This window comes from Centruroides vittatus, unplaced genomic scaffold (genome assembly GCF_030686945.1).
Source record: "Centruroides vittatus isolate TY-2023 unplaced genomic scaffold, ASM3068694v2 contig_1743, whole genome shotgun sequence".
NCBI lineage: Eukaryota > Metazoa > Arthropoda > Arachnida > Scorpiones > Buthidae > Centruroides > Centruroides vittatus.
Window position 1 is genome coordinate 33,992 of NW_027121062.1, and position 13,549 is coordinate 47,540.

General features: G+C 38.6%; 1 protein-coding gene across 1 annotated transcript in view; it reads left to right on the forward strand.

The window, feature by feature from the left end:
- The window catches only part of LOC136969140 (ATP-binding cassette sub-family C member 4-like), a 60,930-nt gene that overhangs the window by 14,585 nt on the left and 32,796 nt on the right, over positions 1–13,549 (forward strand). The window contains exons 2-5 of the mRNA XM_067263232.1: positions 9,661–9,771; positions 10,079–10,184; positions 10,328–10,546; positions 12,566–12,655. Of these exons, the coding sequence (XP_067119333.1) occupies positions 9,661–9,771; positions 10,079–10,184; positions 10,328–10,546; positions 12,566–12,655 (526 nt within the window). The remainder of the gene's footprint in view (positions 1–9,660; positions 9,772–10,078; positions 10,185–10,327; positions 10,547–12,565; positions 12,656–13,549) is intronic.

The window sequence follows — 13,549 nt, forward strand, 5'->3', positions numbered from 1 at the left end:
TGCCGCAGCATTGGGAAGGTTAAGAACCACTGTGTTAGAGCAACTTTCGTTCTTTCATATATAGGGTATTAGTAAATAAATGGTAGAGATTTATATTCTTCTATACGGAAGATGGCGCTGATAGTTATCCTATAGACAGTGTTCAAATCGGGCTCCTCAATTAATCGAGTTGTGAAGCGGAAAATTATGGTTTTGTGTCACGATTTTGGTGTCATCCTACTCAGCTAAGTGTCCTGCCCACGTCGATGTCAAATTTGGCCCGATGTGGCCAAATTTCTCCTTGAATCACGGCGTTTTTCTTTCGGAAAATCGAAGCCGGTTATCCTGAACAGGACAGTCGCTTTTTCGGATCTGAATTCCACGCTCAACACAGGACTCCAACGTGAGTGACCTGTCAAAATATCTACAAAATAGGACCAGTAGTAATCGTGATTTAGTATTCAGTATGTGTTTCTACGGCGAGTGTCGGCGGGCTCCCAATGACAGCTGTTGACGAATTCTTTGGTTGTTAGTAAGCGGGCCTCATCAGCAACCTTCTGGTTAATTTTGTTGTGGGTGCATACATTATTTACTGTGATATCGCAATTTATATTTCACACAAAGTACAAGCACAGGCAGAGGTCAACGACGTTAACGGTAATATCAACGGCCGTTCCAACGGTTTCTCCTAACGGACATTTTCATGGTTACCAACGGATTCTTTGCTGAACAGCTGTGTTTACTACGTCTCCTCTACTTTCATTCAGACATTTACTACGATTTACTACAAATTAAACCAATTGTTACGCGAGTAGAATAAGTTAATTTTAAGACATAGTTTAATTCTATCCTTTTCACTCTGCTCGGTCAGGTGATAACTTGGAAGAGCAGAGTTTCTGGAACAGTGGTTTCCACTATACAATACACATCTTCAGCTTTGGGAATAGGTACTGTACTCCCACATACACGGGATATTTACTTGGACTCTAATTATTTAATATTTGTTGTTGTTATCGTTGTTGTTGTTGTTCTTTTTTTAATGGCCTCAGAGATAATTGAGAACTTCTTGAATAAGTCCATCCAGGTTATGGATGAGATAAAGAAATATGCAATCGAATTTCCGAAATCACACCTTGGAACCAGTCGTCACATTGATTTTATAACCGAGCGATTCATCAAAGTTGTTAAACTTGCAGAGGATGCCATGAGAAACTATTACATACCAATCACTATGGTGGAAAAATTGAGTAGGACGCAGCAAGCGATCGCAGAGAAACTGGACGATATTAGAAATAGAGTAACGCAAAGGGCACCACCAGCTCCCTTGTATAGTACAGTAGTCAGTATGGGCGGACAAGCTAAAGAAAACAGGAAAGTTCCGGAAAACGACAGTCCGAAAGAGGTCTTGCTGGTTTACAGCAGAGACAAGGATAATAAAAACAGTGATTCAGTACGAAGGATCATGCAATCTAAAATTAAACCGACTGAGTTGAAGATCAAGGTAGAGAGGGTCCGTCGGATTGGAAAGGGAGGTATTGCGGTAGAATTGAGGTAGTGGCGACGCTGCTACCCTTGAGCGAAGCATCGAGGTAACGTACCTGAGATAACGGCCCACAGACCCAAAAAGAGATGGCCACACGTAGTGCTGTTTTCGGCACATACGGACATTACAAAAGAGGAATTGCCAAATCTCTTACACTCCCAAAACCAACTTTTACAGGACAATTTCACCGAGAAAGAATTCGAAATAGTTTCGACTGAAATTCCAGCTGGGAAAAAAGGAAGCCATATACAAGAACTGCGTGGTGGAGGCATCTCCTGCTGTTAGAAGGATACTAATAGATCTTGGAAAAGTTAACCTAGATTGGTTGCGCTGCAGGGTCGCGGATTTCTTCCCGGTCCTGCAGTGCTTCAAGTGCTGCCAATTTAATCACGCGGCAAAAGACTGCCCACAAACTAAACACACCTGCAGCCAGTGCACAGGGGACCACCCTTTTTGTGACTGCCCTAACCGCAGGGAAGCACCAACCTGCTGTAATTGCATATTAGACAAGACCAAGAACCACAAACACAACACGAGGGATGTCAAGTGTCCAACATATCAACGGGTTAAATCAATTATTACTACAAGAACCGACTATGGGATATAATCAATTCAACAACATTCGTATACTGCAAAGCAATACTCAAAGAAGCATCTCAGCCACTTCCCTCATCTATGAAACACTAGATAATTACGACTTGGTCTTTCTACAAGAACCGTATTGCCATAATGGCATCCCCTCGTGTTTACCTACGTCCTGCCCGATCCTCAGTAGTACAGGACAGTACCCGTGGGCTATCACACTGGTACCCAATGTTAACTTAACAACATTGCACCACACTAAGTACAGTAACGAGCACATCGTGACTACAGAGATTCTGTTTAACAGTGAAAGACTTATTATTATTAATATCTACTTCCCAGACTGGATGGAGAGCAAAGGCTTCCTCGAGGACCTACAAAGAATCTTAGATACCTTTCAGGGAATCCACATCATAATGGTGGGTGATATGAACGCCCACTCCCCAACTTGGAGAGGGGAAAAACTAGACAGACACGGGAGTCTCTTTGAGGAACTTATACATCGCAAAGACTTCCTCTTACTCAATAATCCAATGTCTCCTCCCACATTTTGCTCTCTACGGGGAAATTCTTGGATAGGCGTGTCGACGTGTAGTTCTGGCCTTTACACCAAAATTGTGAATTGGAGAGTTCTCCCTGACGAAACTTTGAGCGACCACGCTCACATTGCATTTGAAATCACATGCTCAAAGAATGAGCACTCTATGGAAAGCACCCCTAGAAGCAAATTCGACCCCAACAGAGCTGACTGGAACCGGATTAAGGCATATTTGGAGGGTCATCTCAATAAAATCTACTCTGAAAATCAAGGCGATGCCAGAGTCCAAATTGAAACAAATATAGACATTATTTGCAAGGCGTGTGAAACATACATACCCAAAAAGACGGCCAGGAGAAGGAAAGTTCCCTGGTGGACTCCGGAACTTGGAGAATTGCGCAAAGAAACCAACAAATTAAGACATATCTACCAAAGGTATGTCTTAATTGGAAATGAAAGCGAACGTAACCGGCATAAAGAAGCCTACCTAAATAGCCAACGTGCTTATAAACAGGCTATCAGAGGCGAAAAACTACGTACGTGGCGTGAGTTCTGTACCATTACATCGAGAGTCCCGTGGGCTTTTATTACAAAAATGTGTACGAACAGATTGCGTAAAATTAAAATACTGACTGACGAAAATACCGGAAGCAACCCTGCAACTATTACTCAGATTATGACTCAACAGCTTAAGTTCTGTCCGGACGACGATCCCAAGGAAGATACTGAATGGCAGAGAGAAATTCGTGCTAATAAAGATAAACTTGAACAGAGTGAAAATACCCCTTATTTTATTGAAGCGGAGATAGGTATAGCGTTCTCAACACTAGGGAAACGCAAGGCACCGGGTCTAGATGAAATTAGCACAGAAATAGCGATCAAGTTATGGGAAATTATTCCATCTTACCTTACTGACCTTTATAACAACTGTCTGCGACACCGAGATCCTGGAAGAGGGCTAGAGTCGTTCCCGTGTCTAAACCGGGACAGTTCAACGATGTCAGACCTATTTCCCTGCTTCCAATCATAGGGAAAGTCTTGGAGAAACTCGTTAAAAATAAACTTGAATGGCACGTGGAACATCACCAAAAGCTCAGCGACAGACAATTTGGTTTTCGGCGCCAGAGGTCCGCGGAGGACGCCATAGAACAATCTGTGAACAATATCAAACGCCTCCTGCAAGATAACAAATATGTCCTAGGGGTCAGCCTTGATATCGCTAAGGCTTTTGACAGCGCTTGGTGGCCCCTAGTAACACTACAGCTGCGCAACATCGGCTGCCCACGCAAGCTACATAGACTTCTGCTAGACTACTTCAGAGACAGGGAGGCTATTCTCCAATATGGCCAACAAGAAGTTAGTAAAAACATAACAAGGGGATGTCCACAGGGGTCTGTCTATGGGCCCCTGCTCTGGAACTTAACGTTTGATACTTTCTTAAGAAGCAACTTTGGGCAAAACTCTTCCACCACGTATGCGGACGACGTGCTCATGCTGATTGGTGGCAGGTCGAGAGCCGAGCTGGAAACCAAGGGAAATCGCCTTTTACAACTCATCAGCACCTGGGGTGACAAGTACAAGCTGACGTTTAATTCCCAAAAAACAAAGGCCATAATTTTCAATGATCCAAGGGAAAGGAACCTATATCTAAGACCCCCAACACTTAAAATGAATGGTGTGGCCATCCGCGTGGGAAAAACTCTTAAGTATTTAGGCATAACACTAGACCACAAACTTTCCAGGGACTCTCATATTGAGAACACCACAAAACGCATCGGGCTCATATTTCAAACGTTGGCGCAGGTGGCCAGGAGAGATTGGGGTTTCTCTCCTGAAGCCCTTTCTGCCATATACGACGGCATCTTCATCCCGATCGTCAGTTATGGTTGCGGCACATGGGGATGGGCCGTTTCGAAGGTTCATCCCAGGAGGAAACTGGTGTCGCTCAGAGGCGGGAACTTCTTTTAATTACAAAGGCCTACCGCACAATCAATAATAACAGCCTTCAGGTAATCGCAAGAAGATCCCCACAGACATCGAGATTATTAGGAAGAGCAAGATCCAGCAATTTAGATGGGGAAAGGATATTCCAATTGGTGATGATATTATTGAATCACAGAGAATGGAAAAACCGTACCCGTACTTTAACACATTTCCTGGCGTAAATGATAACTTCACTACTAGCAACTACACACGTATTAACGCTAACATCGAAATTTATACCGATGGATCCGGCATTGACGGGAATATGAGATGCAGCTACGTTGCATACGTTGATCGTACGGAAACGCATCACCAAAAATTCAAGCTACATCCTATTTGTACCGTGTTCCAAGCTGAACTCCTGGCCATCAACAACGCAATAGACTGGTCCAATACGTATCACCTACACCAGTGTTTCCCAAAGTGTGGTACGCGTACCCCCAGGGGTACGGGAAGAGTTTAGTGGGGATACACGCTGCACCGTGCTTCGGCTGTTCCTGGTGCAACAAGCAGTTTACTTTTTTTCGATTACGAACATAGAAAAATAATAAAAAACTTAGGTATTCTTGAAACCGTGTTTTCTTATATGTTGAGCATCAAACACAAGACCGTGTTATTTATTAAACACTTGGCACTTTTCCACTTCTATTAGTTGATCTATCAACTAATAGAAGTGGAAAAGTGCCAAGTGTTTAATAAATAACACGGTCTTGTGTTTGATGCTCAATAAAAAAACTTCGTTACTTTTTAGCGGTTTCGCCGGGTGCTGTGATTCTGTGTATTCCTCCATCTTATGGCCAAGACAACAGTGTCACACAAAAACCTCCAGTATCTGCACATCGAATTGTTACAATGTGCGCGTGCGTATTTTTAGCTTTTGTGCGATTTTTCTAACAGGAAAGGTTTGTTATGTGGTTTAGTATTAATAAAAACTAAAAATGCCGAATAAACCAATTTTTCTGTAGCTAGTTACTACAACTAACAATTCTTAGCAGAGACTTACATTGACAGTGCTTCTAGAAAGACGAAAATGAGACCTAAAGTCCATATCGCTATATCTAGGAACAATATTTTCCACATAGTCTTCTATTTTGGCTTTTTCGATTTTTCAATTGCAGCAGCATATAGAAATGGAATATCCTCGTTATCTTTGGTTTTTGATTTAAAGTATATGCAATTTTTTGACGAGGGGTACTCAGCATTAAGAAAATTATACAAAGGGTACACAGATGTCAAAAGTTTGGGAAACACTGACCTACACCAACATGCAGATTTCAATCTTCACAAACTTTCTCTCAGCCCTAAATATAATTCACAGTTGCAAACTCCATCCTCTGGCTGTGGACATTAGGAATAAAATTAACACTTCTACAAACAATTTCCAAATCAACTGGGTCAGATCCCATCAAGGAACTGAGGGAAATGAGAGGGCGGATGCCCTTGCGAAGGAGGCAGCACTGGACCCTAACAACCAATACATCTATGACAAGATCAGTCAGGGCACCCTAAAACACCTACTTTGGGAAGAGGCCATTGGCAAATGGCAAACACGCTGGAATGAGATGAATCAACACATCACTTATCAATTTATTCCCGACCTTGAACAATTCCTCAAGATCAGCTGGTTTACACCTGATCACTACACGACACAGTTCCTCAGCGATCACGGCAGCTTCGCCAGTTATCTGGCCAGATTCACCGACCAAGCTTCCGAGCACTGCTCCACCTGCACCGTCAGAGACGGCGCCACTCACTATTTATACGACTGCACCATCACCACCAGCGAGCAAACAGAACTATGCGTCCTCTTAAATGAAATTCATACAGACTGGCCCTGCGACATGAAGGATATATGGAAAACTACTGAAATTTTTCGTACTTTCAAAAAGCTAGCCAAAAAAGCTATCATAACCATCAATCCGCTCCTTCAAAGAAGGCCACATCGAACAACATAATGGAATTTAGTGTAAGGGCCATCTCAGCCTAATTCATGCACATGGTATTTGTTATTTGACTTGAATAGCCATTCAGTAGCACACTCCTTGTGCTACTTCTATTTCTACTTACTCTATTCATATTTTATCATTGTAACTTGGTTATCTTAATGTTTCTCTGCTAAATGCCTATGTTCTGCATCCAGTTTGTAATTGCATGTCATAAGCTATGACAGCATTCTCTCTTATGTTCATTTCCTCACTGTCCCTGCGTGTCTAGCTGTATCGCGCAATTTTATGTTATGTATATATTGTTTCACCACTCTTTTGCTGCATGTTATCTACAATATCATAATTGCTTTACATTTAAATTGTACACTATCTCCCTGGTAGTGCTTCTGGCGGAACAGGGAATGTGTGAATATACGTTAAATAAATAAATAAATAAAAATTCTTCTATACGTTGTTTTGAAATTGCTCACCATGACTTCTCTTTTGAATGTCTCAATAATTTATTTATACAGTAAGCTAAAACAACGTACAGGTAATAGTGTAAGACCGCGGATTCTAGCGGGAAATTTGTGTAAATGAAAGAAGACTTTCATTTTTTTGTTCAAGAATTTTGGAAACAATCACCAACAGAAAAAACTCCTCGCTGAGAAACGGAGCAGAGGTCTCCAGTAACTATCAACAGTTAGGTGGGAAAGTTGAGTTAGCTGTCAAGAATTCGCAAGTCATTGTCAACAACCGATTGTTTCCCACATTAACACTATAAAAACTCGCCCCCCCGGAAACTTAGCGCGCTCGCATAGGAAGTTATTATTGTACTTGTGTCGGTCTCCATGCCCAGGAACGAAGTCCCGTCGGAGAAGACCTACGGCAACTCTTCCACATCTTCGGCGACCGCCCTACATCGAATTATATCGTCCAATCTCACACCAAGAGGTATTTTGTTAGGATCTTTGTAAACTCTCCCTGCCGCAACGGCAATAGGCTTAGCTCATAGCCACCTGTTTGTTTTGAACTTGTAGAGCTTTATATCTACTTGCATATAACCGCATAGTATCGTAGAATCGTTTGTAATCGCCTTGTATGTTATTCTAGTTATTCAATAAATGTTTTATTTGTTTTATTTGTTCACCTGTCTCCTGTCAATCAAAGACGCCTGTCGACTTACCGACGCACCTCCCCACTCACTTTTTTGCCCTCCTAGCCATCCGAAACGACAACGAGATCGGGTTTTGCCAACCCGTGCAATGTAAGTGGTCAGCGAGGATAAACCCCTGACCCTCTACTTATCTCACAATAGGAATAATTACAGTGTAGAATCGAAACGGATGAGTGTTTCTTCCTGGTGGAGTCAGCACATTTCTACTAGTTTTATAATTAATATTTATGAACGAAACTTTTGCTAGGTAATCACAGCATTTGATTTAAAGTTTTTAAACTTAAGCAAAGCTTCGAGGGTACTGATTCATCGTTACTTTGGTAAATATCAATTTTTGTAAAATTTATTAACAACAGATATAATCTCGTTCGATATGAAGTGAATAAAGTATAATAATTCATTGTATTAGTTGACAGCAGTATAAAATTTTGATTTCAAACAAATGTTTGATATAATGTGCAATAATTTCACAACGAATAAACATGCATGCATAAGTGTTATATCTAATTGTACAAAACAATATTCTACGTCTTTCTGGCTCAGTGCCAGCAAACAACTATGTAAGTAGACAAAATGTTACAAATTATCAAGTTCATGTGTCAGTTCTGATATATAGTATTTTTTTTTTTCTTATAAATTTTTCTAAGAAAATGTATTGAAAAATATCGTATTTAAAACTAAAGATATTAATAAATGTAAGTGATTTTTTTTATATAGATATAATGATAATTTGATTTTTGGTGAACTTTTAAAACAATATTGCCTGACTGACCTATATTGCCTTAGGAGAGATCGCGAAATAAACGTAAACAAGATGACGGGGAAAAGGATTAAAGCGATACGAAATTCATAATACACTATAGGAACGTGTTAGCTGAATGACCTTGGTCGAAACAGTTTTTACTAAGCCATTTTGTTAAAACCCGTTTTGTCTAGTTAAAACTAGTTTTAACTCAAATTCATTTTTGACTAGCAGTAAATTCTAGTTATAACAATGACATCCAGTAAAAACTAGTTTCAACTAGTTAAAACGCGTTTTAACTTAAAACGGGTTTTTACTGTAACATATATATACAGGGTGGGCCAGCGAAAACGAAACGGCAGAGTGTTCGTGTTCGTTCAAGCAAATCGCTCGGACAGGTCGATTTTATTCTCGAGGGGACATCTTTTGCAATAAAGTTTTTGCGATTCTGAATGCAACAGACAACAAAAAAATTTAAAAACTCATTTATTTTGTATTAACTAAACAAACATTTATTTCGAAAAAAATGTTTGTTTAGTTAATATTCAGATTCGCAAAAACTTTATTGCATAAGATGTCCCCTCGAGAATAAAATCGACCTGTCCGAGCGATTTGCTTGAACGAACACGAACACTCTGCCGTTTCGTTTTCGCTGGCCCACCTTGTATATATATATTTGCAGTAGTTGATGATTTTACATTTACCCAGTAATTATAATTCATGAAGTGTCGTTTTATCTTCAATACTGCTGATTTCAACACAGTAGCTGCTCTCTACACATGCGTAACTGGTCCGCATAAGTACTGTACATTATGGTGCCAACCGTCACATACACCTGTATATGTACGGGGTGTATGTGATGGGGTTGGCGCGATGATGTCATCATTCCGGGTACTCGTATATGGGCGTATCTGCATGTAGGCGGACCCGCCTGGAAACGGATATAGGAGCGGTATCTCGGTTCCTAAGATCATCGGAAATATCTGTTTTCCGATGGTCTTAGGCGAGCACTGTAAAAAGGTCGTTCGACCCCCAAGGGGTCGCGACCCATAGGTTGAGAACCGCTGCTCTAACAGAATACCGAAACGAACTGTTCATTGATTGCTCATGGTATAATTACAAAGTATAATGTAAGAAATTATAATAAATTATATTTTTTCTAACATTAATGAGCAATAAATATCATTTCAGTTGGCTGTTTCCATTATTATTAAAAGGAAGAAAAAGGCGTTTGCAAGAGAATGATTTATATGCAACTTCAAAGTATCACTCCTCACAATATCTCGGGGATCTTCTTCAGAAGTAAGTTTACACTTAATAAATTATTAGTATTACGATAAACTGAGACATTTCGCTATTTTATTGTGTGAGGATATCCTTGTATTTCTACGAGTAATTTTAGAGGCCGTGTTAAAAATACGAACGAGAATACACGGGAATTTCATCCAAAAATGTTTCCACAAAGAAAAATGTTTGAAGCCAGCATTGTACTGTACATAAGAAAAACACCCTAATTCAAATTTGTCTGAGTCCCACACGTCATTGTAGAAGGTACATTACCATGAGGAATTTAAATGCTTTCATAATTGGCTGTTTAATCTTTCTACAGGGAGTGGGACAAGGAAATAAAACTGGAAAATCCAAGCTTGACGAAAGCCATATTAAGGTTTATAGGATGGAAATATATGCTGCTATGTCTACTTCCAGTTATTCAGGTGAAACATAAAATATTTCCAATTTTATACTCCATAATTTAGATTAAAAATTAATCTGATTATCAATTAAACTTATAAAAACTACTTTAAACGCAAATAGTAATTTTGTACATTAATACATTGATTACTCTTTGTATTTGCAGGAAGCTGTTTTAGTCCCAGTTCAAGCGTATGTTTTAGGATTGTTAGTAAATTATTACGATCATGCAGAAGAAAGTAACAAACTACCAATGTATATAACCATAGTAGAATTTTATGTTTTAGCAGGGATGTTTTTATTAACATTTCTTACTCATCTTATTATATCAGAAATGTTAGGCATGAAGATAAAAATAGCTTTTTCCACAATAATGTACAGAAAGGTGAGGAACGGATTTAATTTAAATGAATTTTATTGTGTCTAACAAGAATACAACAAGCAGAATTGCAACAATTATATAGATCGAGTCTAATTGACATAGACTATAGAAACATCACATAAATAACTAAATGTAGATAAATAACAATTTGGTTTTCAGGATTTTGCAAGTTTAACGGTTTGGTTCTGAAGATTATTCAAGTTTTACTAATCCATTTTAAGGATTTTGAAAATTTAACTCTGTAATTATAAAGATTTTGCAAGTTCAACACTGTTTTAAGGATTTTTCAGATTTCACTATCATCTCAAGAAATTTAACTTTTTTAATTTTAAGGATTTTTTGAATTTAACTTCTTGGTTATAAAGATTTTTCAAGTTTAACTTTTTGTTTCAAGGATGTTTTGAATTTGACTCTGTGGTTATAAAGATTTTGGAAGTGTACTCTTTATTTTTAAGTATTTTGCGATTTTATCTATTCGGTTTTATGGGTTATGCAACTTTAACTTTTTACTACAAGGATTTTACAAGCTTAACCATTCGGGTTAATGTTGCCCTAGGATCCAAGATGGCGGCGCTTCCGGTCGCCATCTTGTTTTCTCACGCACATGAGCAAACAAGATGGCGACCGTCGACAATAACCTAAACGCGCCTATATTTAAACTATTTTTTAAACTTAAACATTTTTAAAACGTAAATTTGCTACTTACTTTTCCCCGTACTTTGGTTTCATTTCCTTCTTTTGGATCGAAGACGAAAAATAAAAAAATCATCATACTACCTGAAATCCATCGATAACTGGACGTAGTGAATTACGAGATTGGATACATCAGTGGTTCGAACAGGGTTTGCCTGGAGTGTACGTATAAGTTTAAGCCTATGGGGAACTGCAGCCCCGCGGCTCGCTTCGCTCGCTGCTTCGGCCTCGGAATATTTTATAACATCACCTAGGTAATAAATAGTAAAGGATGAATCACTGATCTCCGGTAGGTTCGTCAGGAGCACGAACATTAGAACGCCACCAAAATTAAAAAATAATAATAATTATCGTAATAATTAACAAAAATTTAGGTATAAATCTCATCTAAATAACTTGGTTGTAGAAAAATCGTACAGAAAACTATCGTATAGTACACACAGCATACAACGACAAACCTTCGCAGACGTCACACAACCTATTATTTTGCATATTTCCACGAGAAACAGTCATCTATGACGTCATATTTATTAACTTGCATATTTACGCACGACCACATTTCACGGCACTTTTAACAAATTTGCATATTTTGTCACACGTGTTATTAGAGAGCGCTCTCTGTCGACGTTTTCACCGAATGTCCTGAATCGAGATTACCGGAAGCGCCGCCATCTTGGAACCTAAGGTAACATTAACCACTATTTAGTTTTAATTTATTTTGCAAGTTTAATTGTTCGGTTCTAAGGATGTTGCGAGTTTATACGTTTCGAAAAAATGTGTTTGTATTTCATTTTTAATATAAAATATTTGTAACAATTTAATCAATAGGTGTCCATAAAACAACTTTGATATTCGGGTGCTAATGTAACCTAATCGTTGTGCTAAATTGTAAAAACACAAAATTATCACACCGTTCCAAAGTCTTCCCAAACAGTTTTGTATTCTATAAAAACGTTTTACCACTGTTAAGTTTACAAATTTATTTTTGGGGTAACTACAGACAATTTTAATTTTCTCCAATCGATTTAATTACATGAGTAGAGGATCAAATAAACCTAAAAGACTTGCACAAAGTACCGTTCTACAATAACATTAAACAAATAATTTTTTAATTGCAATAATATTTACTTGTAGAACTTAGAATGTCCTTTGTGATTTAGCCATCGATAGTGCCAAATTTTAGGTATGACAGTACCAATTTTTCGATTTTACACAGACGAATTTAAAATACGGGAAACAGAAAATTATATTCTTTTATTTAGAACTTCGTTTGATTTAACATTAATTTAACTAACACTCGGTATTTATTTTTTATGATTTTACATGCAGGCAATTCGCTTAAGCGCCTCATCTTTGGCGAAATCGAATATTGGCCAAATGGTTAGTCTTCTTGGAAATGATGTCACCAAGTTTTATTATGTAAGTTGGAATTCTTTTACATAAAATAAATTTATTAACATTTTACGCTGATAAAGCTTAATTTACATTACACTTGTAATCTGTATGGGTTATAATTTGAAAGTTCTGATACAATGGAAAAGTACGGTGAGATATTTATTGAATAGTTTTATCACGTGACGAAACTGAGAATTGCACTAACTATTGAGCAACCTGTAAAGTGTGTCCTTTGGTTTGCAGAGTTTGAAAGTGTAAAGGCTGCTAAGCAATGTATTGATATTGCACACTTGAAAAAACTTGGTGCATTACGAAGCCAAACTTTGGTGGTCGTAAACGTGACCCCGAGAAACAAGCTTTCGTTTCCTCTTCATTAATGCATGGGTTGAAGAAAGGTCCACGACAGTCGTCCTTGGAATTGATTCTGACAATACACCTCATTTTAACGTATTGATCGACGTTATCTAAAAATATACTTGCAGTGCTTGTAGTGCAATTTGGCATGTTGTGTGCGGTAGAGTGAAGTTCAATAATAATGCCATTTTTACTTTTTCCTGTGACAAAAGTATCTAATGACACACCTCTCACCTCACTGTTGCGACAGAATTTGAACTTCATACAACTAATGTGTTTATTATGACACAGTTTTCAATTTATACCATCCCAAGTAGACCGTTATTAGAGAGGAATAGGCCGATGGTCGAGCGTCTAAAGTGGCAGATTACCTCTCTGATGTATCCCGAATCGAATGTAGACGAGTCAAAAACACTCCAGGGATTTTTACGCTGGATATGTCGGATAGTGGCGCGTTATCCTATGGACAAAACGAGCAATTGCCTGTGTTCCCCACCAACAGGGAACCCCAAACCAATCTCTTATAAGAGGATATTCCCCACAACAATTTCTTCGAAGAAAAAT